The sequence below is a fragment of the Sceloporus occidentalis genome, unplaced genomic scaffold (assembly GCF_023333645.1).
Source record: "Sceloporus occidentalis isolate IW3139 unplaced genomic scaffold, rSceOcc1.0.p SCAF_20, whole genome shotgun sequence".
NCBI lineage: Eukaryota > Metazoa > Chordata > Lepidosauria > Squamata > Phrynosomatidae > Sceloporus > Sceloporus occidentalis.
In genome coordinates this window covers 2775279-2802683 of record NW_028317000.1, presented here as the reverse complement: position 1 = coordinate 2802683, position 27405 = coordinate 2775279, and the positions used below count along the sequence as shown (strand labels likewise).

At 54.1% G+C, this 27405-nt stretch overlaps 2 protein-coding genes across 14 annotated transcripts in view; one reads left to right on the top strand and one right to left on the bottom strand.

Annotated features, from left to right (window-relative positions):
• Positions 1 to 22: 22 nt before the first annotated feature.
• On the top strand, positions 23 to 8482 carry LRRC71 (leucine rich repeat containing 71). Of its 3 annotated transcripts, none has more exons than XM_089483037.1 (16): positions 23 to 128; positions 710 to 839; positions 1151 to 1270; positions 1618 to 1758; positions 1886 to 1961; positions 2109 to 2183; positions 2682 to 2750; positions 3250 to 3409; positions 4033 to 4116; positions 4336 to 4425; positions 4814 to 4930; positions 5201 to 5333; positions 5440 to 5528; positions 6132 to 6240; positions 6528 to 6643; positions 7197 to 8482. In XM_089483037.1, exons 2-16 carry the CDS (start codon positions 746 to 748, stop codon positions 7317 to 7319), a joined length of 1596 nt encoding a protein of 531 aa, XP_089339163.1. In that variant the 5' UTR covers positions 23 to 128; positions 710 to 745; the 3' UTR covers positions 7320 to 8482. The 3 variants fall into 3 exon arrangements, with proteins under 3 accessions (XP_089339163.1, XP_089339160.1, XP_089339161.1); XM_089483034.1 differs by having other exon boundaries at positions 2091 to 2183; XM_089483035.1 differs by lacking the exon at positions 23 to 128 and having other exon boundaries at positions 648 to 839; positions 2091 to 2183.
• The window catches only part of ARHGEF11 (Rho guanine nucleotide exchange factor 11), a 37497-nt gene continuing 18454 nt past the window's right edge, over positions 8363 to 27405 (bottom strand). For 4 of the 11 annotated variants that reach the window (XM_089483023.1, XM_089483032.1, XM_089483027.1 and 1 more), the window contains 32 exons: positions 27286 to 27362; positions 27065 to 27205; positions 26567 to 26641; positions 26322 to 26423; positions 25328 to 25426; positions 25072 to 25114; positions 24789 to 24885; positions 23817 to 23939; positions 23178 to 23201; positions 22255 to 22390; positions 22024 to 22123; positions 21760 to 21789; positions 20549 to 20675; positions 19968 to 20147; positions 19336 to 19383; positions 18497 to 18684; positions 17945 to 18091; positions 17503 to 17582; positions 17273 to 17398; positions 16774 to 16891; positions 16452 to 16630; positions 16264 to 16339; positions 15660 to 15830; positions 14902 to 14989; positions 14625 to 14732; positions 14045 to 14190; positions 13549 to 13818; positions 12707 to 13114; positions 11909 to 11998; positions 10834 to 11126; positions 9888 to 10068; positions 8363 to 9771 (listed from right to left, as the gene is read on the bottom strand). In XM_089483023.1, the coding sequence (XP_089339149.1) occupies positions 9725 to 9771; positions 9888 to 10068; positions 10834 to 11126; positions 11909 to 11998; positions 12707 to 13114; positions 13549 to 13818; positions 14045 to 14190; positions 14625 to 14732; positions 14902 to 14989; positions 15660 to 15830; positions 16264 to 16339; positions 16452 to 16630; positions 16774 to 16891; positions 17273 to 17398; positions 17503 to 17582; positions 17945 to 18091; positions 18497 to 18684; positions 19336 to 19383; positions 19968 to 20147; positions 20549 to 20675; positions 21760 to 21789; positions 22024 to 22123; positions 22255 to 22390; positions 23178 to 23201; positions 23817 to 23939; positions 24789 to 24885; positions 25072 to 25114; positions 25328 to 25426; positions 26322 to 26423; positions 26567 to 26641; positions 27065 to 27205; positions 27286 to 27362 (4118 nt within the window). In that variant the 3' untranslated portion in view covers positions 8363 to 9724. The remainder of the gene's footprint in view (positions 9772 to 9887; positions 10069 to 10833; positions 11127 to 11908; positions 11999 to 12706; positions 13115 to 13548; positions 13819 to 14044; positions 14191 to 14624; positions 14733 to 14901; positions 14990 to 15659; positions 15831 to 16263; positions 16340 to 16451; positions 16631 to 16773; positions 16892 to 17272; positions 17399 to 17502; positions 17583 to 17944; positions 18092 to 18496; positions 18685 to 19335; positions 19384 to 19967; positions 20148 to 20548; positions 20676 to 21759; positions 21790 to 22023; positions 22124 to 22254; positions 22391 to 23177; positions 23202 to 23816; positions 23940 to 24788; positions 24886 to 25071; positions 25115 to 25327; positions 25427 to 26321; positions 26424 to 26566; positions 26642 to 27064; positions 27206 to 27285; positions 27363 to 27405) is intronic. The other 7 variants (XM_089483024.1, XM_089483028.1, XM_089483025.1 and 4 more) reach the window with 6 other exon arrangements.

The window sequence follows — 27405 nt, the reverse complement described above, 5'->3', positions numbered from 1 at the left end:
TGGCGGAGGCGGCTGTGCTCTGCCTCTGGCGCCCCCTAATTGCGACGCGCGGCCTGCAGCCCCGCCCCCGAGAGTCCCGCGTTGCCAAGGCGACCGCGGCCTACACAGCCCAGCCAAGCCTGGCTCGGGTAGATGGGGGGGGGGTCCCCTTTATTTCCCTCGTTGCCCCCTCCTCATATTGCCCCACAGAATGGAACCAACCTTGCACCCCACAACAATTTGGGGACCCCCATTTCTCTTCCTGCCCCCTTTCCCAATATTCTGCAGTCCTCTATAGGGAGGCCTCCTGCTCCTGGGGGTCTCCACTGCCCACCAGAGGAACCCCCTCTGGTCCTTTTTGGGGAGCGCTGCAAGAGCTCCAGGGACCCTCTTTGGCATCCCCCCCCCCAATCCTTGCTCTGCTGACCTAAACAGTGGAAGACCTCAAAGCCAAGGGAGACCCACCTATTTCCCCCCATCTCAGACCCCCCCCCCCGATGTAATATCCAGAGTTTTGCAAAAGCAGCCTTTGGGGAGGAACAGTCCCAGAATGCCGCAGCTGGCTTGGCCCTCAGTGTGGCTCCTGGGGGATTCTGGGATATGTCGTTTGAAAAAGCCCTGCTTTCCCTAATCCTGGCCAATCCTCCTTCTGCAAGAGGAGGCCCCCCACCCCACCGTACTCCAAATCCCCATCCGCTCACCCTAAAACAGCTCTGCTTTGTGCCTGCAGGATCCGGAGTGAAGAAGCAGTGGCATTGGCAACACCATGGGGAAGAAGAGCGAACGGGGCGCCAGAGACAAGAATGCGGCCTTGGAGGAGGAGGCCAGGAACGCCGCCAAAAAGGCAGAGCACGGGGAAGGTGAGGGTGCCAGGTGGCCCCTTCAGCCTCACAACGACCCTGCAAGGCCAGCCGGGGGAGTCCACAGCAGAAGGGTGGATTCGAACTCAGGGCTCCCCACAGCCTGCTGTAGCCCAGTGCTTCCCAGTCTTTGCTCCTCTCACATTTTAGACTCCAGTTAAAATGTGGCCAATGGTCAGGGGGGTCTGGGAGCTGGAGCCCCAAATGCCCAGAGGAGCACAGTGTGAGCGCCACTGCTCCTCTGTCTCCCTGTGGGCTGGGATCTGGGTTCTGGGTTCAACCATTGCACCGTTCTTTGCTCCTTTTCCCAGAGGAGTACCAGTGCACAGGGTTCCTGGAGCAGGACTTTGTGGAGCTCTGCACCCGAGCCGGGTTCCAAGAGATCCCGAAGGTTGTGATCAGGTCGCACACCCACGGCACCACCGCAGTCGGTGAGTAGCCCTGGAGGGAGAGCGGAAGACACTACTGGGTGTGTTTAGGTGTGTAAGAGGGTGCACACACACCAGTCAGGGGACTCATACTGGACTGACCCTTTGGCCTTTCAAAGTAATGGCTTGCAACAGATTATGGTGGTGTAACTGGGGTTGACACTCAAAGCCTGCCAGCCATTTCAGCTGTGGAGAAATGCCCATCTGCCAGGGACCACTCTAGCTGCAAGGGCCCCGGGCACAGCAAGAGATGGGGGGCCATGTGGGCATGGCAATGGCACTTCCCTCTCAAGACCCCCTTCGCTGGCATTGCTGGGGGTTGTGACGGTGAGCGTTGTCTGCCTTGGCAGAGGAGCCCGACCCACAAGCCGAGAAGGAGGGCTCCACCACGCTGGCCCAGATCCAGAGCAAGTATGCCTACTTCCGCCCCAGCATCCAGGTGGAGCTGGAGCACGAGGACCCCAAGAGCACCCGGGAAATCTTCATCCGGAGTGAGTCAGACCAAGTACCCCATCCCACATAGACCCCTCCTCGCCCCACACTGCCAGGCCTTGGATGGACAGGCTGACCCCCCTCCATGCCCACCCCACGCTCACCCCATCTCTACTCACCCTCCAGGTTGGAAGATTGAGGAAAAGATGCTGGCGGTCCTGGCCAAATGCCTTCCGGCTCTCAGCCACCTCCAGGCCCTTCGGTGAGTGAGTGGCTGGGGACTGAAGGGCTGAGCACTCTGCAGATGCAGCAAGGCTTCTGCTGCTCCAGGGGTGCGCTGTGTGCTAGATTTCCAGGCGCAAGGAGTTTTGCTGCTCCTTTTCTTCCTCAGCCTCTGTTCTGCTTTCAGCCTCTGGAAGGTCGGCCTGACAGACCTCACCTTCACCACTCTGCTCTCCATCTTGCCAAACTGCACCACCCTCAAGTAAGCCGCCTGCAGGGAGGGCAGTGGTGGCGGGGGTCCTTCTGCCATGTGCCAGACAAGGCAGGCCCTGTATCCCAAGACACTGGCAGGATGAGGGGTGCTGTCTTTGTGGGCAGCAGTCCAAAGGGTCCCCTTCCAGGGGTTGGGGGTCAGCCCCTTTTGCCCCCTGGAGCAAGGACACAATGTACTCCCTCACTGGCTCTGAGACTGAGCAAGGACAGGGACTGGGCTTTGGGGGGCCTTCAGGCTGGCAGGGCTACCCAGTGGCCCCTGGGATGAATGGCCATTTTCTGACTGGCTCCAATCCCAGTTTTTCACCTGTCACAGACGAAGAATGGTGTCTGGTTTTTGTTTTTTTAAAGAAGATACCCAAGGGGCGTTTTTCAAGGGGGCAAATGGACTTAGGGGAGTACTGGTGGGCAGGCAAAGAGAGTCAGACAAGAGAGGGGGGGGGGTCCCTGCCCATATCATCCTCATCTTCTCTCTTTGTTGCTGCAGGACCCTGGCTTTGGAAGGCAACCCACTGCCTGAGCGATCGTTCTACAAGCTGATCTCTGAGGAAACCACGTGAGGACGGGCGAAGGAGTTGGGGGGCCAGGGATGGAACAGCCGCAGGAAGGGGGTCTGGCTTACCTCTGGCGGCTCAGGCTGCCAACCCTCCTGGCCCAGCCAGGTCCTCCTCCGGTTTGGGCCTGGGGATTTCGCTCCCATTCACCACTCCCTTCATATCCCCCAGCATGTCACAGGTGAAAAACTGGGATTGCTTTTGCCTGAACTGGCTGGGAAAGGCAAGACTCTGTCCCCTTCTCTTCTCTCCTCTCACCCACCATTGAGACAACTGAGTCCAAATTCTTTTTGCACTTGAAACTCAGATTGCAGCAAATGAAGTAAAGGGGGAAGAGAAATGGGATCTTTTAAAAGAAGGTGGAAAAGTGGAACAGCAGAGGACTAATTGGGACTGTCCCTGCCACACCAGGACAGTGGGAAGGTAGTTCACTTGCCTGCCGCCGCCGCTGCTGTTGCTGAGAACCAGACTTATGTGCCTCTTCTCTGCCATCCTGCCCAGCTTGGCTCACCTCTCCCTGCGGAACAACGACATCGACGACGAAGCAGCCTTCCTGATCGGCCAGGCACTCTCCTCCCTTAAGAGCTCCAACAAGACCCTCGCCTCCATCAACCTCAGCTGCAACCACATCACGAATGTGGGGGCCACCCACATTGCCAACGTGAGTCCTGGGCAGGGATGGAAGTGGGCACTCCCTCCACCTTCTCCTCCAACCCAGAAGCCAAAACCAAACTGGAGAGACCAGAATACTGGTCGCAGGACAAGCTGCAAAGCAAGGGGTGGTTTGGGGAGGAAGGAGAATAGATTTTGGGGGGCTGGAGCAGTATTGGGACTGAACAAATGGAGAGAGTGTGAAGGGTGGGATAAGAGATGCTGCTCAGTATCAGGTGGCTGGTGACTGATCTTGAGGCCATGCCTCATGGGTTTTGCACTGACCAGCAGCTATCTGGCAGTCAGATGTTCCTGAGGACTCTACCTGAGTCCTTCCAGGTAGAAGTAGTGACTGGCTAGTGTGTCCCTTCTTAGGCATGAGGGCTTGAGCCAGAGTACTGTTGCTCTCATTGGCCAGCATAGCCAGTGGTGGGGGATTCATCCCATTGGGGTGCATGGCCACTCCCCAACATGCTTCTGCTCAAGATTTGGGGCAAGGGGCTAGGGCAGGAAGCTGTGAGGATGAGGCCATCTCAGAACCCCTGGGTGTGTCTCCCCACGGGCGGACAGAGGGACAGCTGCCGACCCACACCCTCCTTCTCCTGCCATGTCCTTCTGGTTCCTCCACTCCAGGGCCTGCGCCTCAACCGCTCGTTGCTCTCCTTGTCACTGGCGAACAACCAAATCGGAGATGAGGGGGCCCTGAAGCTTGCAGAGGTCAGTCTGGCTGAGGCCAGGGGGCCCCGGTGGAGTCTGCCGTTGGGCCTAGGGTTCCCTCGGGGTGGAGGGCCCTCCTATGGCTGGGTCTGATCGAGTCCACCCTCACCGCAATGAAATGAAGGGTTGACATGAGTGAGGGCATGGGGAGCAGCTGGGAGAGAGTAGGTCTCTCCTTGAGGACCCACTTTCTGCCTCCCTCCTCTGTTTGTCCTACAGGTGCTCGGCCCCTTTGCCCTCACACACATGGAGGTGGTAGAGAGAAGGCGGCTGCTGCTGGAGAAGGAGTGCCAAGAGCGAGGCCGCCTGGTAAGGGGGAGGCTGGCATGGGAGAAGAAGCGTCCCATACCCTACCCTACACTCCCTGAAGGGCAAGGCTGTCACAAGAGAACAGCATTGCCTACCAGCCAGAGAATAACAAGGATGTGCTGACCCTGTGAGGACACAAAGGGCCTTTTGAAGGTAGGCCCCTACCCCTCAGACCCAAGAACAAATTGCCCCCCAGCTCCCTTTTCTTTGGCCTCTTCTGCTTCAGGTCAGCTGGTTGCTTGGACATCAATCCTACCAGGGGCTGAAATGGTCAGCCCACAATTGCCAGGACAGCCCAGCCCAGCCCAGCCCAGGTGTCTGTGAAATCCCACAGAGTCCCCGATTGCCGACAGCCTCCTCCCTTCCGAGCTTTTTCCTTTCTCTCCAGCCCCAGCGACACTTCGAGTTGAAAACTGAGCGTCCCACCAGCCATGTCAGCAACACCACCATTGACAAGCTGCAGACGACCAAGACCACAAAAACCATCAACAAAAAGAAGGAGAAGGTGAGGAGGACGAAGAGGCAGAAGTATAACAGCTAGAAGAGGCAGGGTCTTCCCTGGGATGGCTCCCCATTTGCAAAGAAACACCTGCCTTAGTTGGTTAGGGTGGGACTCTGCTTTAAAAGCCATAAGGGAAAGAGGCTTTTGAGGCAGAGGTGGCATTGCAATGGTTAGGTATGAACTGTGTGCACACCTAGGCAGCACTGGCCCAAAATGGCAGAGATAGCAAACCTCACACACACAGCCAAATGCTCTGCTCTCCCTCCACCCCAGGAACTGGCTAAAAGGGAGAAGGAGGAGAAGGAGAAGGAAAAGAGCCAGGTGAGCGGAGGAGCAGTTGTGTTGGCCTCCAGCGGTGCCCAGGCCAAGAAGGAAGAAGCCAAGGAGGCCAAGCAAGCCAAGAAAGGTCTGCTCACAGCGAGGGTGGGAGACTGCTCTTCCTCTCCCTTCAGCCAAAATGCATCTGCCGCCAGGATTAGCGACAAAGTCACTCCAATTCTCTCCTCCCACAGCTGCTCCTGCTGCTGAACCGAAATCCCTTCGCGGCAAAGGAACCAAGTCCAGCACCAAAGACAAGCGGGCCCAAGTCTTGGAAGTGGAGGTCAGGCTTCTCTCCTCACTCCACTGCCAGATCCCTTTCCAGCCCACCTCTGAAAGAGGAGTCCCCTAAGGGCAGGAATCGGGACAGAGGCGGGCAGCCTGGCTCTCCTTGGGCATTGCCCAGGTGGACGTCCTGAAAGTCTCAAGGCAACAGGGACAGACGTAGCGTCCCCCAAGAGTCTCCCAGGCCAGCCATGGGCTTGGCCTGGCTTCTCTGGGAAAGATATTCTCCCTCCCTTCTTTTTCCTTCACTATCGAGCAAAAGGGGGAAGAGGCTTCCATCTCTTCATAATCGCAGTTGCTCTGAGGCCCTTCCCATGCAATCCTGGGGCTCTGGGTGGGGGGCACCAACACCTGGCAGATACCCAGCCCTTGCAAAGACAAGTCCTCCCACCACCTCCCTTGCCCTCTTGAGAAGCAACCTGATGTCAGAGCCAAAGCAGGGATCCTTCTCTTGAACCTCTGGGAGAAAGTATTCTGTCATGCCTGGCCTCGCCCTACTGCCTCCAGGATGCGGGACCATTGTTAATGCATCCCCCTCACCCCAGTGTCTCTCACACACTTGCGCATGGCCACCACCATAGTGTTCCCCTCCTGATGGCAGGTAGTGGAACCCACTGAGATTGTGAACCCACTTCTGGAGCAAGCAGAACACCGAGATGGGAAAGTCTTTCTTCCTGGCAATCGTGTCCTCATCTACCTAAACCTCATTCGTAAGTCTCAGCCACCTTGCGGTGATCCTGCCTTGGGGCACCTGCTACCCAGAAATCCCTTTCCCCCTGGCAGCCTGCCCCAGCCTCTTCTGCCTGCCTGCTTTGGTCTCTCACAAGCCACCCACTCTTGAGTAGCCCTGAGAAGCCCAAGCAGCTCCTCTTGGATTCCCAAGGCAGGATGCAAAGGCTGAAAATGGAAACCACAGCTGTCTCAATGGGCCAAGCCTGAGATGAAGGAGGCCATAGCTGTCATCTCTTCCTCCTCCTCCTCCTCCTCTTCCTCCTAGGTAACCAGATCAGTGAGAACGGTCTGAAGGGCTTCCTGGTTGCAGTGGAGCAGCAGATCTCTCGTGTGGCCCCTGGGGGCAAGGGACCCACGGGCCTCCTGCGGCTGTCTCTGGGGGTGAGCTCAGGGTGGACTTGGGGCAGGAACCACTCTTGTTCCCCTTCTAGGGGTTGGGGTAGAAGGACTTCAGACAGTGGCCCTAACGGAGAAGGAAAAATGGAGTGGGACCCTGGAAACAAAACAAGGCCAAGAGAAAAAGTGTCCTGATCAATGGAACTGCCCCTTTGTGTTTTGGAAGAGCCCTCGGTTCCTTAATGGGAATAAAGAGAGTCTGTGCTCAAATCATGAGGGAGAAGCCCGGGTCTCAGTCCTGGTTTATTAGTCAGTCCCTAACAAAGGAATTAGAGGTTTTTCTAAGGTGCTCAAGAGGGAGGGAAAGTCGGAAACCCCAAATCTTGGCAACAGGAATGCATGCCAAAGACAGAGCCATAGTGGGGCACGGAGGAGGAAGAAAACATGAGAGAAAAGAGGTGCCGTGGTGCTGCTGTATTCTTGGTGCCTGGCAGAGCCCAGAGCAGATCTTGGCCCGGATGTTGGGGCTGCAGCAACTGGTAAGGGCAGTGTTGCTGCTTCCCCTGCCCCTCACCTTTCTCTGCTTTGGCCATTTCAGAAAAACAACTACCCTGCAGACAGCAAGATCTATGCCAGGATCCAGGAGCTGATGATGGTGCGGGACCCCCTCCCCAAGGCCACCAAGGCTATGGAAGAGGAGGCGGCAGCAGCAGCCACATAGATGGGCACCACGAATAGGCAGCCCCATCCCAAAACCCAGCCTCCCTCCACCCTGCAGCACCATCCCTACCTCAGCAGGAGGAACCCAGCCTTCCCCAGATTCAAGGGAGGCAGAAATAAACAAGAGGCTGCACCATTGCCGAGGCAGCGGGTTTGGCATTCATTCGGCAAAAGTCGGGTGCAGGGGTGCTTTGTGGGCAGCAAAGTGGGTGAGAGTCCAGAGCTTGGACACGATAGTTCTTGGGACCCCTCCTGGTTCTGGGGCTCTCAGGTGAGGGCAGGCGGAAGCAAGGAGGCTGTTGAGCAAGAGCCCACTGAGCACAGAGTTGGAAATCTAAGTTTCTCTCTGCTGGACGTCAGCGTCACACACATTTCCCACAGTAACATGGGAGCCCCCATTTTAGTAACATGCTTGCTCTGTCCCTTTGGTAAACAACCCCCCACCCCACCGCCTCCATTTGCCAGATACACAAAGTTTGCCCCCAGTCAGTAGAACTCAAGGCCTCCCCTTTTGGCCTTTTCTCCACAACAACCGAAAAAAGAGTCCTCTGCCTGCCCAGATTCTGGCAGGGCAGGTGTGCCCAAGGCCATGCCAGCCAGCCCAGGGACCTTCCCCACAAACGCAGAGGGGAACCAGCCCCTCCTGGTGCAGGAAGGCCCCTCCAGGCTGGCAGACAGGGAAGAACAGAGAGGGACCCTGCCTCCCTGCAAGTTCTTCCTTGGCTTGGCCATGTGGCTCTCTGCACCAGAGCAACAGAAAGAGGCCCTCCTCAATGCGAGACCTTGACCAGGACTCCCACAGACCTTCTCAAAGTGGCCACTTACCAAAAGTACCTGGAAGGTTAGAAATCCTGGTCCTAAATCCTAACCATTGGCTGGCGCATTCTCAGCCTCCCCACTGCACTTGGGAAGGAGGTTAAAGGAGGGTGAGGAAAGGCCCAGATGCTCCAAATGCCAACTGTGCATCCTCGCCACAAGTGGCTCCAACAAGAAGTGATGAGAGGGGGCTGTTTGGTTTAGAACAAAGGAGAGAGACGCGCCAGACAGGAGCATGAAGGATAGTTTACTTTTCCGTTTTTCTTTAAAAAAAAATCTTTACCATTGACAGGAAGAAAATAAACTTGGCTTTCAGCTAATTGAACAGCAAAGAGTCTGGCATCCATTTATATATATATATATATTTATATCTATATATACTCTTGTATGGTTCATACACCTGATGCAGCATGTGGGTGAATCCCTGGGGTCAGACTCGCTGCTTGAAGCCAGCCTGGCTGAGGATGGCTCTCGACCCAAACGGGGATCCTGAGAGCGAGGGGAGCAGGGCCCTTGGGGCCTTCCTCCAGGGGAGGCCAGGGTGGGTGGCTCTCGCTGACTTCCATCCGAGGCCTGAGCCTGCAGAGGAACCTCCAGAGATGGGTTGAGAGAGGGCAGATTGTCTCAGGCGCCTGAGTGATTACTGGCCCCTTCCCAGTGCCACCTGACTTGGGAGCTTGTTTGGTGCCACCACGAGTCGACCCACTGCTGGGCCATTCCCCACCCTGAAGGCTGGCATGGAAGACACCGAGAGGAACCTGAGAGACTGAGGAGTGGGCTGGCCAATTCCTCTTGCTGCTGCTTGAGCAAAGCCAGCCTTTTGCGTGGCCCCACACCAAAAGGAACAGCCAGAGGGCTGCTGGCCCAGGCTCATCCTGGCCCCACCAGGCTACAGCGACAGTGGTCACGGCCTTTTGGGTTTTCTTGTCATCAGCCAGGGTATGAAGGCAAATTAAAACAACAACAACAACAATAACCGTCTATCATATTTACAACCACTCAATGCACATACATACATATTTATATCAGAGGAGGTGGTCTGGAAGCAGCCGGGTTGCTCCAAGTGGCATCTGTCTTGGCATGGAGAAAAACCAAAGGAAAAGTGCAATTCATTGTACGGGGGATTCCAGCATCCCACTGCCGCCGCGTCCAGAGGGAAAGCGACTCGGCTGGACAGCACGGGTGGCTCCGTGTGTCCCTGGTTCAGCCTGAGGGTTGTGCCAGGAAAGCCTCACCCCCAAAGTGGAAGAGACATGCAGGTGGGCAGGGAGGTGCCTCTGCACTTAAAGCAAAAACCAAAGCGTTCGGTAGGCAGCCGGAGGGCCTCTGGGAAATCCCCTGGCAGCAAGAGCTCCAGATTCCAGTTCTAGAACAGTGATGTAAGCCAAGGTGTGCTTTCCAAAGAAAGAAAGGGCGGCCGCTGGGTGGGTGAACAGTTTCCCCTCTTCCTCTGCCTCGGTTTCCCATCTCTTGCAATTTGGGCTTCCTTCTTCCTCAGTCCGAACCAACTGGCCACAAAGGCTGACAGAAAGCCTCGTGGGGGGCCCTGAAGGGTCTTCTTTTCTAAGCAGAAGCACCCCCTCTCCCTCCCTAAAGAGTCACTTCTTGGAGGCTCTCTTCTGAAAGGGAGGCTTGGCCTAGGGGACAAGGTGAGAGAGAGAGAGAGAGAGAGAGAGAGAGGAGGAAAGGGTTGGAGGCAGGCAGCAGCAGAGCTGAGATGATGGCACTGCCCAGACCAACAGGAGATACTTACTGGACTCAGCTGCCACCAAGGAGGGCGAAGAGGACGCAGGGTCGCCACTTGCTCTGGACTCTGGGTGGCCGTCGGGTGATGTCCGGCTGGGCCTGAGCAGTGTATTTCCCACAGGTGCTGTGTCCATGGCAGCCCTCCCACTTAGCAACCGTAGCAGCTGCTGGTGGGCCATTTCCAACTCCTACAAAGGGAAGGTGCCAAGGAGGAAGGAGGGTAGAAGAGAAGGGAGCTCTGAGAAGCAGGGAAGCAGGGCTGGTGGGGGCTTCCTGGCTAAAGGCAGCAAAATGTCAACTGAGCCTTGGAGGAGAACAAAAGCAGGGGGCTTTCGGGGGAGCAGAAAGGGCAGCTCACTGCCTGCAATGCAGTGCATTCCTTGTCTGCAGACAGACACCAAGGCTCACAAAGGAAGAGGACTCCCCAGCCCCTGGCTCCTGAATATCCATTCCCACTACAGTATCTCCTGCCCTGGGCCATGTTCGCTCTCTTTTTCCTCACCAGCCTTCCCATCCCACAGCTGCTCCTGGGCCCACTCAGTCCTCTGGGCAGGGAGTCATTTCTCTAGGTCTCTATTTTTGATGAGAATCTGGGTTAGGATAGACCTATGTGCCAGTTTACCTTCTGTTTTCTCTAACAGCTAAGCTATTAAACCCAAATTTGAAAAATGGATTGGTTTTTCAAAACTGAATGGCTGCTTTCCCGAGAAAACCTAGGATGGCTCTGCCTCCACTGGCATCCCTCATGCCCAATACACACATCCTCTGCCAGCTCCATGCCCTCCACAGCTGCCACCATCTGATTCTTCCCACCCATCAGCCACCCTCCTATTCCTTCGCTAGGGAATCAGGTGCAAAGAGACCCATGATGCTTTCGGAAGAGGAGCCAGAGTGGGATGGAAGAAGCACCTCAGAACCCTCTGCCTGCCTACAAGCCCTCCATCCCTCCTCACCTTTAGCCTGGTCAGCTTCACAGTCAGCTGCTCTATCGTCCGGAAGATCACATCCACATCCAGGATTGCTTGGCTGGAAGGGGAGAGGTCAGAAAGTGCTGGGCCTTCGGGGGGCTTGGGCCATGCGGCTGAGCTTTCCTTGGAGGGTCCCTGGGGGCCAGGTGATGGCCTGGTGGCAGGGGAGCTCTTGGCTTGGCAGGAGGCATTGGACGTCTCCACAGGACCAGTGCTCCCAGTGTCGTCAGTGTGGGACACTTCCAAGCCAACTGGCATGCTCAGGTAGAAGCAGTTTCCTAGTGGAGGAAGAAGAAGGCCCATGGGATCAGGACTTGGAAGGAGGAGGGCTAATATCTTCCTCGCTCAGCCCAGGGAGGCAGGGAAGACAGGACACTCTCTCCCCAGCACTACTGGCTTTGCAGGATAACCCTCAACCCAGCCCTTCAAAGGCATCCTCAACACCACATCCTCAACACCACATACACACACATATGGGATTCCCTCCACAAAACAAGTGACTTCCCGGAACAGCCACTGAAGATGTTGTCGGCTGTACATTTTAAGTCTATAAGCAGCATAGAAGGAGAAAAATTGGGAGGTTTTGAATGTCTTTATGTTGTCCCCAAATTCCCCTCCTCTTCATTCACCAAACCATAAAGGAACACCAGCAAGTAAGTAAAAGTTACGTAGTTGTAAAGCATGCTAATCTAAAGGCAAAAAACTTCTCCATTCATAATTGTTTTTCATTGTTTAGCTACTGAACAAAGTGCTCTATTCATTGGGCAAATGGGGGAGGAGAGGCTCTGATTTGGGAAAAGGACCCACCAACTCACACGTTTATAGCGGTTTAAAGCCAGGGGAGGGGAGCCACCCACAGAAGAGATCCAGGACAGCTGCCCCTCTGCCCTTCTTTGGGGTGGACTCTGCCCTGAGGGGGCTGGAGGGATGCCCTCTGGCAATGTATAGGGCCAGGGGTAGGGATGGCTTCTCTTATGAGACAATGACAGTCACCCCCACCTTGGAAGCCTTTTATGATCCTTGAGGGGAAACAAATGGGTGGCAATGTCTTTTCCTTTACCATCTGTATTATCTGCGTCTCCAGCATCAGTTCCTGCCCAGCTGCTCTCTGGCAAGGGCAAAGCAGCGCTAGTCCCCTCCACCACCTCGGCTGTGCCAGAAACACCAAGAAGGATAGGGACATAGTGGGGGTGAGGGAGAGAGAGAAAGAGAAACAGAGAAAGTTACCATGATCAAAACCCCAAATTAAAACACCCAGAGAAAGCATCCAAAGAGGGCAGGAGTTGAAGGGCAGAAAGAGAAATCAGAGAGAAGGCATGGACTTCCTGCATGCAAATTACAATCAAAATCCCTGAGACTCAAGAGGGGATGAGAAGCTAAGCCCAACCAGGAGAGACCAAAGAGTAAAGGGAAACTGGAGTTCGCAGTCCTGGGTTCAAAACCACTCCCACCAGGCCCTCTTTTTCCATCTTAAGTGCTTTGCCTCCTTTGCAGCTTCAGAATAGCCAGGGAGAAGGGGGCCAGTTTGCAGCCAGAAGTTTATCTCCCCCCCAGTCTTTCCTATGTCCTAACCAACGTCCTTAAGATAGAGGTGGGATAGAGAGAAGGACCTCCCCAGAAGACCTCAAGCTACAGGCAGGCTCCTAAAAAGAGATGTAGTCCCTTAACCATGACTTTTAGCTACACCTCTTTTCACCTCGTGTAAGCTGTTTTGAGTCCCAGGAGTGAAGCAAAGGCAGCATATAAACCCAACCCAATCAACTCTCAGGGAGAACCTCAACTGCACCCTCATTTCACAGAGGAGAACAATCTCTGCCAAGACCTAGACCAGCCTGACCAGGACGGGCAGCAACCTTACCTTTCCGCACCACTTTGTAGCTGCCATGGCCCTCAGCCTCTTGGGTGGGCTCCGGGGCAAGGGGCGTCCCTGCCTCGCTCTGGACCCCGCAAGGCTCTTCCACCAGACCCTTCCCCTCCTCTTCCTCTTCCTCTTCCTCCTTTTCCTCCATGCCTGGGCTCTCGGGGGGGCCTGCCTCCGTTCCAGTCTGGAGGCCCTCCGATTCCACCGGCGAGTGTCCTGCAAACTCCAAGGGACTGCTGCTCTCTGTGGGCTCCGGCGGCTCCTCCTGGCTCCCTGAATCCTGGCTGGCCAGTGCAGAGTCCCAGTGTGGATGGGTGCCAACCACGGAGGGGGTGGGGGTGACGTCTTCATCAGTGTCCCGGTAGGGGAGGGAGCTGCACAACAGCAGGTGGCGAAGGGTTTCCACTGCAAGAGGAAGAAGAGCAGCATGAGGAAGACCAAGAACAAGAGCATGGGTTATGAACGTGGGCCCTGTAAAAGCGTCCTCCAGCAACATTCTCCTTTCTTTCTCTCTTCTCTCCTTCACTCACCGTGCAAGAATGCACGCCAAGCACAGGCCTCTGTCATTCCCATCCGTCCCTCCTTCCCTCCAAGGAAAAGGAGAAATGAGGAGAAAATTCACAGAGGTGCCGGATCTGCTGCCACTTTCCAAAGCCATCGCCACAGAGAGAGGACCCTTGGCGGTTCTCCTCAGGTACAGGCCCCCAACCCAGCAAGGGCTGCCCTCTCCCTTCAGCCTAAGGCAGAAGCAGTCCAGGCTCCAGCAGGGATACCAAGGCCACAGGAGAATCGGAACTCTGGAAGAGATCCCCCGAGAGAAAGCCAGCAGGGAGCCTCACCGTCTTCCAGGGCCGACTCAGCCAGGCTCTCCAAAAAGGCAGGGGGCTCGTGAGGAGGCAGCTGCAAGGGCCGGTCGGGCTCCAGCCTCTCCCCCAGAGGAAGCTCCTCCACCTCCATGGGGAGCAGTGCGGAGGCAGCAGATGGCTGGCCTTCCTCTTCTTCCTTCTCCTCCTCTTCTTCTTCCTCCTTCTCCTCTTCTTCCTCGCTGCCTATCACCTCCGCTGGGACAGGATGCCTCTCCTCAAGAAGGACATCCACTGGGGTCTCATCTGTGGAGCAATTGGCGAAGAAAACGTCATAGAACCAGAGGTACCATCCTCCAACCACCCCTTTCTAATATTTCCAGATTGGGGGGAACTGCAGGGTATCCTAGGAGGGAAGCTGGCAGGGGTGAGGGTCTTCCCTTCCCCTCCTCTTCCCTTCTCTCGTGCAGGGCAGAAGGGGTATTCCCAGAATGCCTTGCACCTTTGCAAGGCCTTGGATCAGCCTGTTCACCTGAACCTCCCGCTGTGGCTTCTTCTTCCTCCTCCTCCACCTCCGGCTCCGGCTCCTGTTCCTCCTCCTCCTCTTCTGCATCTTGGCTGGAGGCGCAGCTGTCCTGGGTCAGGTTCGAGGAGATGTCAGCATCCTGGAGCACCAGACTGAAGGAGGGAGGAAGGAAAGAGGAAGAGGAAGCTGGACCATTGAGCATGCCAACTGCTTGCTATCCACAGCAATGATGCCTTCAGGAAGTGTCACCCTCAACCCCACCACCTCTAGCATAGAAGCAATACCCTCCAGTGCTATTTGTGCCCAGCAATTCAGAGAAGCCATCAGCTACTACACCTGATAGCTATGCTGCCACTGTCATTATTGTAATTCCCATCCTTCTCCCTCTTGTAAAATCTGTCTAATCCTGAACCCTGGCTGTATAAATGTCCCCAGTCCCCTGCCCCAACAGAGGCCCGTTGGCTCGGATACACTAGGCTTAGGGGCACCTCCTGAGCCACCCTCCTCTGCACAAGAGTCCCTCCTCCTCTCCGCCATGCCATCCTCTTCACTTGGGGTAGGAGAGCATTGGGAGTTTCTTCCTCACCCAGATGGGGCTGCCTGGGGCAGAGGCACCTCCTGGGAGTGGCGCTTAGAGGGCAGAGTGGCGTTCCGTGTGGCATTCTTCACAGCCTCGTCCAGAAGCTTCATCCACCTGCCAGGCAAAGAGGGAGATGCTCTCTAAAAAGGCCTGGAAGGGAATTCCACAGCCCTCCTCAGGAACACCCCCTCCTAATTATTCCTCAGCTCCTACTTTCTAGACACTGTATTGCACTTCTCCACTCCCACTCTTTCCCCACTGCCTCTGTACATTAAAACCTTACGTGTTCTTCTCCGACGACGTTGAGGCGACCAGCTCATAGATCTGAGGCCCCAGTTCAGAAGTGCAGATGATGAAGAGCGCTCGCTTATCTGTTGGGAGAAGGAAGGGCAAAGGGGGTGAGGGAAGCACAAGGCAACCAGCCCTTCCAGCTCACAGCCTTGAAGCTCTATAGACTGACCAGGGAAGGATTTCATGCATCTCCCGCATGCAGGATTTGTACCCTGGGTGTGTGGGAGAGCATATTCCCCTCCCCATTACATCTTGCTTTGCTCCCACATCAGTGCTCAAGGTGGCTCACAACCACTGAAAAACACAGTAAAGCTAAAGAGCCATTAATAAAAAAGTTAAAACGCAATTAAATTAGCCTTTCATTTAAAAAACCACGTTTAAAACACAAGTTAAAAGCAGTTCCAAAAACACATTTAAAACATATTAAGAACTAAAAGTTTTTGCCTGCCGAGGGAAGGAGAGCAAGGACAGGGCCGTTCTGGCCTCCCTAGGGAGGGCATTCCCAGAGTCAAGGGCAGACATTGAGTAACGTTGTTTGGATAGAAGCATTTCCATCACAGTAAAAACACAACCTGGTGTTCCTTTTGCTCATAAGGTGATGCAGAGGAACATCTTCTAACCTGTCACACTAAGTGAAGCGAAGCCAGGGTTGGGGCTCTGCTTTGCTCGGAGCTGGGCAAGAGGGCTGCTGGACAACACAAGATGGAGGACCAGGTGCATAGTCCATGGAGAGGGCCAGGCTCCACTTACCTGTGGCTACAGAGCGGATGAGGACTGAGTTGAGCTTGAGGACAGGGCTGAAGGTCTGCTTGGTGTCCGAGGAGCCCAGTGTCATCTTGCTGTGGCACTTCAGGACCAGCTTCTCATCCTGTCGCTGGAGGAGCACCAGGAGATCCTCCAGAAGCAGGACGTGCAGATCTGCTGGATGGAGAAAATGGGAAGAAGGAAAGAAAGGAGGGAGGGAGGGAAAGGACTCAGTGAGCATCCCTGTTGTTGAGCTGCTTCAAGTGACTGACCCCTCAAAGGCATCCAAAAAATTTGGGGGGGGGGGCCAAGGGGCAACATTTAGATTGCAGTTGTGTGCATCAGCTGAATTTTGAAGCATCCAGTATGAGCCATGACTGTCACAGACAAGCCTACAGCCATTCTCTTTTATTATTACAGATATCACTGCACACTTTGATGTTCAAATGGCTGAATGCAGTTTAATGTTCAAATCACTGTTTGATTTTGCTGTATTTCAAATCGATTGTTTCCCCAGCAGATCACTTTATTAGGATTGATAGAAAAGCACAATTAAAGCAAGAGAGGGTGTTCCCACCCGCAAACCCAGTTCCAGGCATCGGTTACAGACCGACAGTCTTGTCTTTGCTGATGCGCCAACTCAGGAGTCCCTCGTGGATCATGCGCCGGCTTCGGAGGTCAAGATTCTGATCAGAGAAAGCAGAAAAAGAAGCATTTTCAAGAGGAAAGGGCATGCAATCAGGGCAGAAGCGGCCCAGGCAGCGGGTGAAGGAAAGTCTGAGGGAAGGCTGGCCCTACCTTGAACTCAGCTGCCAGGGGGTTGCTGGTCCTCTCCAAAGAGGTTGTGTCCAGGCGCTTCTGGTAAGCCTCCAGGCGATGCTGGTTCTCCGCCCGCTTCACCGCCTCGTTCACATACCTGAGGATCTGGCGGCACTGATCTCTGGCCCGGCACAGCTTCCTGTGCTCCAAGGCAGAGTCTGAGGACACAAAGATATGGGCAGAAGGCTGCTGAGACCTTGGAATGGCAAATGTAGGCCTGGCCCACAACCTGCAAAGGCCAGGAAAGGTGGTGGGAGAGGGCAGGAGAGTTATCTTGGAAAACATCCTCAAGCAGACATACCCTGGGTGTGTTTGATGATGTTCTCCAGCAGCAGCGGATACTTGGTCAAGCGCTGCATCTCCGAGATGATGAGGTCTTTCAGCTGAAGCCGGCGGCACTGCGGGTTGCTCTCAGCCTCCTGGCAAGGCAGAGGGAGAGAGGGAGAAAGACAATCAGCCCAAAAACAACCCTAGAGTCCAGCTTTAAAACACTGACTGCTACATGGAACAGCACTGTTTTCGCTTCCCACCAGAAGGTTTTAGAAGGTAGGTCCAAGCTAACTTTCTTGGGCAGAGAGCTCCACAGTCAAGGCGTTGCTGCAGAGATAGCCCTGCTATGCAAACCCACTGGCCTAATTTCATGAGGCATTGGGACATGGGGCAATGGGGCCTCCTCTGAAATGCACCTTCCCAGCACTCTGATCATACTCCGACACACATCAGCCAAGGGGAACCACCTGGCCTTACTCTGGCCCCCAGCCCCAGATGAAAACAGGGCAGGTTCCCCCACTGCAGCCCACCTGCATGAAGAGTTGGAACCGTGCTTCCTTCCGCTTCTTAGTCTTGATCAACTCCAGGGCTGCCGACTGGAAAGCGCAGAAGTCAGCAGCCACTTGCTGGATCTCCTCACAAGCAGCTCCATCAAACTGGGATAAGCGGAAGAGGGAGAACAGCTAGATTAATCTTGGGGCCCTCAAGAAGTCAGATGAAAGGCCTAACTACTCCCCCATAAGCCCCCCCAGAGGGTTACCCGAGAGAGCATGAGGTCCCCGATTTCTTTGATGATCGGGCCTTCCTCTCGGAGCTTCTTCATTGCTTCTGACAGAGAATCTGAAGGAGGGAAGTGTCCAAGGTGGAGGGTAGCGAGGGAGAGCAGGACAGGGAAAGAATGAAAGGTCAGCCCAGCCACAACTGTGTGCCCTCCAGTACAAAGCTGCCCATCATCCTCACTCAGCTTCACGCCTCTGTTTCAAAAACCCCAAAGGAGAGTCCACCATTCTCTGAGGGAGTTGATAGAGTGGAGGGTGAGAGGTCCATCTTCCACCCAAGCAATAACCAGGGCTGACTTTGTTTAGCATCCAAGATTACACAAAGATCTGGTGCCTTCGAAGAATTTGGAGTATTTGCTAGGGTATTTTAAAACTCTGTCTCACCACATCTCTCCCAGCTCCCAGTGAGGGAAGGAGACTTACTGTGGATCTCTATGACCTCTGGGAGATTTGGGAAGAGCAGGGCCAGTTCCTCCCGGGAGAGGAGATTCTCCTTCTTCATGCGCTGGTAGAAGAGGACGTCCAGAACGCGCAGGATCCGCAGGTGGGAAGCCTCTGTCACAAAGAGCTCTGGGCAAAAAGGGAGAGGGAAGATCCGCTGCTTTACCAGGCAGATGCAGCCCCATTCACTAGGCAGGGGTATGTCTCCAAAAGGGGCCAGTAGTCTCTGGAAAGGATGCGGCTAAGAAAACACTCCAGCCTTTGAGAAAGGGGAAATATCCCCTTTAAAAGCTGCTGGAACACCCAATGAGGCCATCTTGAGGAAGGGGAGATGGCTCTCTGGGAAACATCAGGAACTGGATGGTGACCCCCCAAAGGGCTGGGTTTTCCTCTACTTTGCCCTGCAGAGATTTAACCTGGAATCTCCCCTTTTGCAGCTTTAGCAAGGGAAAGCTGTCCCCACCTGTCCATCCTCCTACCAGGACACCAAGAACAGTCCATGCTTCTCCACACAGCAACAGAAGCCTCGCTCACCATTGATGACTTCCTGGCGGTCCACCTCTCGCTGCGGCAGAGATGCCACGACCTCCTTGCCAACCGTATGCTGCCAGTTCTGTGCGTCCGGCTCCAGCTCCAGGTCCGAGAGCAGACCCAGTTCATCCTCCAGCAGGTTGGGGAGGAAGACGTCTGTGCTGAAGCCCAGGTTGGGGGACTCAATGCTCCTGTAGGTGCAAAGAGGGCAAGATACCAGAAGGGAATCTACCAAGGGGATCCTCCATGCAAGCCCCCTCAGAGGATGCCTGCAGGTCTCTGGCCTTCAAGGGTTCATGTGGTTCCAGGAGAAGTAGGGACTTCTAATGGAGAAATGGATGGGTTTTTTTGGCGTTCAAAACACTAAACAATTTACAAGTGCCTGGACCTGTGTGGAAATACTATGGGTTTTTTCATTAGGTGCACACAGATTCTCTACCATACCTTATACTCACAGCTTGCAAAAGTTCCTTTCCTTGCTTATTGCTAGGGTACTATGAGTTCGAGGTGTGCAAAAGAAGCTCTTTCGAGCTCCATCTATTTACTCCATTTTCCAAGAGGGACGGAAGTTCTCTCTGGGCAAGGCAGGATGGCTGGAGCCAAAGCCTCTATCACACATCAGAGGAAACTGGAGGGTCTTAACATGCTAAGTTTCAGAGCCACCCCATCCTGAAGTCCCAAACAGGACCACAAAGGGTTGCCCGCACAGATGTGGGATCACAGGGGTGCTGCAGCTTCAGGGCCGTCATTCTGAGCTTCTAGCCATGTGGCTGAGCAAAGAGCAAGCTCCCCATCGCCCATGGGAAAGTGTCCCCATGCCCCCAAAACAACAAGAAGCTCACCTGCGCCCCATTTTGGGAGTGTAGGGAGGGGTGGGATTTTCCAGGGACCTGGAGGAACAAGAAGGGCATTAGAAGGTCAGCCATACCACCTCTGTTCAGCATCTCTTCCTCCCAGGCATCCAGTCTGACAGGACAGGATAAGGAAAACAGAACTGGTATGCATGCTTGTATACACTCATCCACACACAGATGGCTCCACAATTCTGGACAAGCGGAGGGGAGCCCATGATAACAAAAAGGCTGGACATGAACTGAATGGCCACTAAAATGGCTTTTCTGCCACCAATTTCAGAACATGGTTTCAGAACACAAGAGTGTTGCATGCCATAAACAGTTCCAACAGGGACTCCCACACCCAGCAGAGAGAGGAGTCTGCAACTGGGTAAGGCAGTGGAAGGATCAATACAATGAACGTGTTAAAATTTGCATGCTTTTTTCACCAGTCTGAGAACTGGCGGACATTTAGTTTAGCAATTAAACAGACACGACTTTTGATGATGTTTCCTATGAAGATTAAACAAATTAAAGTGAAGCACTGGAAGATGTAAGATTAGATTTCTGTCTTCTTGGATAGATGTTGCCTATCAATGTTTTCTTTTTAACGTAAGTATGATTTTTAAAAATGTCCCTACCTGGCGGAGAGACTTGAGGCCGATGAGGAGGCCGACTGGTGGAGGCGGGTGGCCTCTGCAGCTGCGTCCATGTCCACATCGCTCCGGGATCGGGGCACATTATCAGCCTTCCGCAGCCGTTTGAGCTCCTCTCGGCCCTTCAGGCTCTCTGACCGGCCAAGCTTGACCTCGGACCTGGAACTGAAGCCATGGGATCAGACGGGGCCAGGCAGGGAAGGAGGAAAAAGGAAGGAGAGGTGAGTCCTAGGGATCCCAGAGGGGTCCCACCTCCTAAAGACACTGCTGCTGGGTTTGCACACTCTTTCAGGCCTCCCTGTGGCGCAGTCTTGGACTTCAACTCCCAGAATCCCTGGCCTTGGCCTTGCTGGTTGGGGCTTCTGGGAGATGAAACATAAAACATCCGGAGAGCAAAAGACGGGAAGAACTAATGGAACAGCCGCAATGGGGACAAATTAAACACCAAAGCCTGGAAGAGAGGATGTTTGATGTGCCTCGAATTCTCCCTCCAAACCTGCCCACCCGCAGGCTCCTAGTCGGCCATCCCTGGCCCAGCCTGGCTCAGCCCAACTCTTGCCTCCTACCTTTCTGCCTCCAGGAGGTCTTCAGGGAAGCTCCCGGTGGAGAGGCGCTGGAGGTCTGGCTCCTGAGAGTCATAATGCTGGTTGTTCTCAAAGTGCTGGATGATATTCCTCACGTTGCCTGGCTTAACTGCTCCAAGGAAGGGAGAGAAAGCAAGCTGTTAGCCAGCCTCCTGTTCTCTCTGCTGGGGGCTCAACAGCCACAGGGCCTCCGGGAAGAACCAGGCTGTATCCTCATAGAGGGCCTGAGGACAGAGCTTGGAAGAAGCTGCTTTTTAAGACTACACGGCCCCAAATCCCCTGGAATCCTGGGGAATGCTGAAAAGAAGGAAGTGGCTTCTCAGAGCCCTGGCCTAATGTTCCTGGCCTGTCACTTTGGGAGCCGCAGCAGAGCTGATCATGATTCTTTTGCCAAAGCTTCTCCGCAAGCAAGTGGAGAGAGGTAAAGGGGCTCCGTTTGCCTCCTCCCTCCCTTGCGCCAGTCTCCCACTAACCCAGGGTCTGCGGTCGGGGGCAGAAGGACTGTGGATCCCTCAAGGCCTGAGAAACCCTGACTGAACCCTCCCCATGACCATCACCTTCAAGCTGCAGCCTCTTACAGCTTCCACAGAATGCCCTGAGTCTGTGAGCCTCCAGAAACCAAACAGAATGAAACAGGAGGGAAACATCAGAGAGGAAGCATGTTCTCAAAAATGGCATGACATCAAGAAAGCGCATCTAAACAGAGGCAGCAGGAGGAAGAGTAGAAGTAGGAGTGAGGAAGACCTCTCCGTTGTGCTGAGGGGTGTTTGGATGTTTACTGGGATGACAGAGCCGAGGAGAGGAGCGTTTGTGTCAGCTTCAGGGCATGTCTCTTCCCAGGCTCTTTGCTGGGGAACTGAGGTGAGAACAGCAGCCAGACTAGAAAGGAACGTCACCCATTTATTACCACTAAGGGACCCAAGGATATTTTTGGAGAAGTAGCACAGCAGACGCAGATAACAGGGCAACTGTTTGCCAAGGCAGAAAATCCTGGACTTGAATGGTAAACAAATGCTGGAGAAAGCAAGCGCAAGGCCTTTGGCAGTGGCACAAGGGCCCATGGCCTTCCTCTGAAACAGCAGCCCTGGAACCTAACACCTTCTTTGGATCAAATAAGCAACGGCAAGAGGAAGAGGAGGAAGAGGAGGAAAAAAGGCTATGGGTAGGATGGGTGGGAGAGGTTTTGTTTTTACCTTCAACAGGGGACAAAGGGACATGAAATGCTGAAAAGAAAAACAAAATGGAATGTCAAAATCAAGCTGGCACAGCACCAATGGGAGACCACACAAGCGATATCAAAGGGAAAGAAATACCATCAAAGGAGGGGAGCCTGGCAGAACCCACCCAATACCCCACATGAGGAATGAAGATCCCAGGTCCTCCCCCTTCCAAAGGGAACAAAGGAGTCAGTGCCATGAATGCACCCAGAGCACCAGCCCCACCAGCCCCAGACTCACTGCTCTGAGAGGAGCTTTTGGGCTTCCCAATGTACTTGAGGATAGGGTTACGCTTCTTGTCCTCTGCCAGGGCCTCCTTGTCTTTCTTGGTGCTGCTGCTCTGTTGAGCCAGGAGAGGAGGAAGAGGAAGAGGAGGAGGAAAAGGAGGACAGTGAGGAGAGGCACACACACCAGGCAAGGCCAGAGGCCACACACCCTGCCACATCTCACCCCCATCACATACACACACACCTTCTTGGTCTTGGGGAAGAAGGGCAGCCACTTGTCCTTCTCCTGGGACTTCTCCACAACGCTGACCGGGCGAGACTCCCGCGGGCGGATGCCGGCATGGCTCATGTAGGTGTTCAGGGCAAAGCTCATGGGAGAACTGGGCGAGGGAAGAGGAACAGAAGGAGGTAGCAGTTGCACCACCAGTCTAGCCAGCCTGAGGCCCAAATTCAGAGTGAGACATGGTGCCACCCTGCAGCAAGACTCCCAAAACAGAGGGCAGCCCATTCCTTTTCTTCTCTGAGGGCGACAGGCACAGACTCATCTGCCCCATCCTTCCAGGGAGGGAAGCTCTTAGTGGTCCCTCAACCCCTGACAACAGCGATGCATGCACTATGCCAGAAGTGCCCACGATGGGGCAGAATAATCCTGGCCTGACTCTGCCCTTGAGGAGGAAAACATGTGTGCGCACCCCCAACTCCTTCCACAGTTGCCTCACTGACCCCAAATGGGAAATGGGCATATGGACCAATCCATTCTCAGCAACAAAAACTCCCTGTGAGAAACAAGGCTTGAAGACCACCCTCAAATAAAGGGCCAGTTAGCCAAGAGTACCAAAAGCTGCTCTATTCCTAGCCACATTTGTGAACCTCCAATCCACTAGAACCCTAACTGTTAGCACCTGTATTTCTAGGCCATGTCTCTTCCCACAATCAAAACGGAAGGCCCAAATTCTAGAGGTAAAATCATACAAACATACGCATATGTACATGTGTATATGTATGTGTATATAAATATATAAAATATACGTGGTGACTAAGCCAGAGCAGAAAAAGTCAAGCCAAAAAGTCTAGACACAGCAGAGACCTCCCCTTCCTCTGATCATAAGAATACCAGCTGGACCGAAGACAGCAACTCTGGCAGCCAAATTCAAGAGCTCCACTCACCTTCTGTCCTCTTCATATTTTGAGCTGAAGTGACAAGAAGAAGAAGAAACGCATTAAACACATTCTCCTGCCCACCTGGCCCATTCAGTTCAGCCCTTCAACCCACTCCAAAATGCCACCTAGGCTGTTGCTATTTCAACATGGCATCACAGGAGAGAGAAAGAGCGGTGAGGGCACTCCAGATGGCTACTAGGGCCACCTCAGATTTGTAGGCCTCTCATGGCAACCAGCAGCCAACTCCAAATGAGACACTACAGCAGGCGGCACCCTCTCCACATTCTGCCAAGCCGTCCACCAGCAGGAAGGCCTTCCGTGGCAAACACATTTGCTGCGTGGGCACTCCCAACACCCGGCTCAAACAAATTCTGCATCTCACAGAGTCATCTTGGCTTGGAGCCATGCTGTTGCCTCTCAGCGGAGGATTGTCTTTAGCTTCTCCTCAACCAAGAAAAAGCACCAGTCATCAAGCAAAGCAGAAGCCCATCCCCTCATCCCCCAGGCTCCTCTCTGGGTCAACCTTCCCCACCACCCTCAGCTGCACATCATCCCAAGAAGGCACAAGCAGGATGTCCCTTCCCAATTGCTCCCAGTATCCTTAACCCCCCCACAACCCCTCTTTCCAGTTCCACACACACTTACAGGATGTCCCCAAGCTGAGCAATCTGCTTCTCAGCCACCTGGCGCTCCTTCTGGGAGTCTCCATCCAGTTCAAGCAGGTCATTCTCCCCATAGAGGCTCCCCAGCCCCATGGTTCGCTTCGTCCTGAAAGCAAAGAGATGGGTCCTTTCCCACACACTTCGCTGCCCGGGTGCATTCACCCTCAAGGAATCCTGCCTTTCTCCCAGGTCTCAAGGGGGCTTGGAACGGCCATTAAACAAAAACACTGCGGTCCCATGACAACTGTGCACATCCCAATCCTTTCCCCCGTCATTTTTTACAACTCTTGAAAGCAAATCATTGCCTGGAGAAGGCCTGACCCTAAAGAACACCTGGCAAGTCCCTAGAATAACTGATCATAAATAGGCATCAGCTGGAAAAAGGCTTCCCCACTGTGGACATGTGGGAAAGAGACAGGCAAGACCTATGGACAATTGAGAAAGAGGGAGAAAGGAGAATGCCTCTTCTAACACTGTGCCAGATAAGGCTGCTTCCTTAGGAGCTTCTGTTGTTCTTAACTGATGGCAAGTGAACTCCTGCTTCTAGTGACCCTCCGAGTGAGAGACCTCCAAGTTTGCTCAGGTCTTGAGAACCCTCAGGGCAGCAATCCTGGCTCCTTGGGCTGAGTCAATCCACCTGCAAGGCACTCTTCCTCTCCCTGCTCCCCTCTCCCTTGCCAAGTATCACTGTGCTTCTCATTTCAAAAAACTGTTGTTGTTTTTCATCTGTTGCTGGGTTTGTTAGGGAGTCACTCCATAAATTAATGAAAAACAATCTAGATTTGTCAGGTTGTGAAAAGCTTGAGTCATGCTGCATTTTTAAAAATGAAGCCAGCTACAAGGCGGTGTAATCCAATCTCCAAGCAGTCAGGCCTCTCAGCTCCCACGCAAGGTGCTATGGCTTGTTATGGAGCACAAAAGAAAAGGAGGGTTCTCTCCTTTGAAATAGGCTCACCTGTAGTCCTGGATCTGCTCCTGGATCTCAGGCATGACAGCTCCTTGCAGCTCCAGGAAAGCATTCCGGAGATCTTCCCCGTTCCGCAGGCGAGAGTCTGGAGGAGATGCCCAAAGGAAGGGCAGGCAGTTAAGGGCCACCGCAAGTGTCTCAATAGAGGGGCCTGGCCATACAAGAGGGGGTGCCGCTCTTTGGCTACTTCTTGGGGGGCTCTCTGGAGCCACCATAATCTGCCCAGAGTAGCCCTTGGCCTGGATACTCCTGTGCCCAGCGAGTGACTCACCTATTTCAGCCAATAACTGATCTGACACTTTGACCCTCAGAGGCTGAAGGAGGAGGAAAAGAAAAGACAAGACAGGACTCAGCCATGAGGGAATGGCCTCATAAAGCCCTCCAGAAGCCTCCCTCCCTCCAGCCATCCCACATGGGCAATGCTACAATCCATACACCTCTCCCACAGCTGACACAACACTGTACCAAAACCACCAGCAGGAGCCACACCACCCGCCGCCAAAGCCTCACCCACAACAAGAGCTCACCGCAGTTTTGTCCAGGAAGATGTTCCAGATGTCTTTCCCAAGCCCTCGGGCCTCCTTGGGATTCATCTGCTGGTAAACGTCTACACACAAGTACAAGAGCTGCAAGGGGAGAAGGAGAGAGAGAGGAAGCAGGAAGGAAGAAGAGGAGCAAGAGTCAAAGTGAGTGACCGCTGGCACAGAGCGAGGAAAGACAACAAGGGTGATGAAATGCCCACAAGAGAGGGAAGAAAGAGGAAGGAGGCTAGGAAAGGCATCCTCAGCACAGAGGAGAGAGGCAAGGGCATGCCTGGGAGGGGAATGGGCTGCTTCGGAGGGTGGCTGGCTCTGGTCCCCTGGAGGTCTTTGAACAGAGGTCAGAGGGGATGCTTTAGTGGGGATTCCTGCATGTCATTATGGGGTTGGAACAGATGACCCTTAAGGCCCCAATTCTGAGACTGTACTCTAAGCCCAATGCCAGGTCTGAATGCAAATCTCACCGGGGTGAACAGTGGGTGGAAGGTTATCCTTATACCCTTATTGCTCTTTTATGTCTTGAAGTTGTTTCTGACTTACAGCAACCCTAAGGCAAATCTATCCCAAGATTTTCTTCGCAAGATTTGTTCAGAAGAGGTTTGCCATTGCCTTCCCCTAAGACTGAGAGAGTGTGACTCTGGTCTGCCCTGTGGGCTTCCATGGCTGACCAGAGAGTGATCCAAACCCTGGCCTCTTGGAGTCATAATCCAATGCCCAAACCACTACACCACACTAACTCTCTTTATACCCTTACACCCCAAATATTTATTCTCTCTTCACTGTGGCTGCCCAGCTGTTCAGCTCTGCATCTCTCTCTCTGTTTCCCCAAGTCCTGGCCTTGCAAACACTGCCTCTTTTCCTGAAAATGTTGCACTTTGAAGCTAGCAGCCTATCTTGCACGCAGCATTTGGTTTCCCTGGACTCAGTGTAAACCTCCCACCACCCAGCCCAGAACAAGCAAGGAATCCCACTGGGGCCATACCAGGGGACTTGGGTCTGCCTGAGAAAAGATGTATCGCAGGAACACTCCCAGGTGAGCCAAGCGTGTCTTCAGCTTCCCCAGATCCTGGAAGAGGGAGTCACACTAGGATGGAGGGGAAAGAAAACACACACAAGCATCATGATGTGAAGCAGAGAAGCGGGAGATGCTGCATCCCTCCAGGAGCTTGAAGGGAGCCTCCAGACCCCAAAATCTTTTCCTACCGATGTCTAGGGAGGGAATTCTACCTCGTTGTTAAAGTATCCCGGATCGTAATCCTCCTCAGGAGCAATGATGAGAGGCCTCCCACTCCGGTCCAAGCCCTGCAGGAGGGAATTGAAAAGCCATCAGAACAACAAGCAAGGCTCCAAACAGCAGAGAGAAAGGCCAGGCCTGGGAGGCATGGACCAAGGAGCCTCATGCTTTCATGCTTAGAATAACCTCTAAGCTATGCTCCAACTCTTGCGCTGGGACCTTTAGTCATGCGGCGCATGTTAACCTGCTCATCAGTGCTGGGATGTCTTCCTCACCTCCCAGCTGCTCTTGGCTAAATGGCTGCTCAGAAGGCCCTTGCAGGACTGGAACAGATATTCCCCATTTAAAGAAACAGATGTATTCCTGGGGGTTACTTCTGTAACATGAACTCAGATACCAGAACGAGCACATACACACCATCTCCCTTCAGAGGGTTCTTCAGTAGCAGGAAGCCCTTCCAGGGAGAGGACCCAGCCTGGCTCCTGGCTCACCTGTTCCGTGGAGGAAGGGGAGAAAGACGTGTCTGAACCCTGGCGCCGATGGTGCTGGAACATCCTGGAGGTGATGACGGGTGAGGTGTGGGGACTGTCCAGGCCAGGGTCAGAGAGGACCGAGTTCCGGTTCAGGGAGATCTGTTCCAAAGAAGAAATACCTTATTCAGTCTGCAGGAAAGGGCACCCCTAAAGCAAGGTACAGTCCCTTTAGCACTGACCTCACTCACAGAAGGGAAGCGCTCTGTGCCAGAGTCCAGGCCACTGTCACCATCCTGGGAATCCAAAGAGAGGCGTCCTGGGGGTGGAGGAGCCAAAATCAGAATCAGCAAAGGCTGACT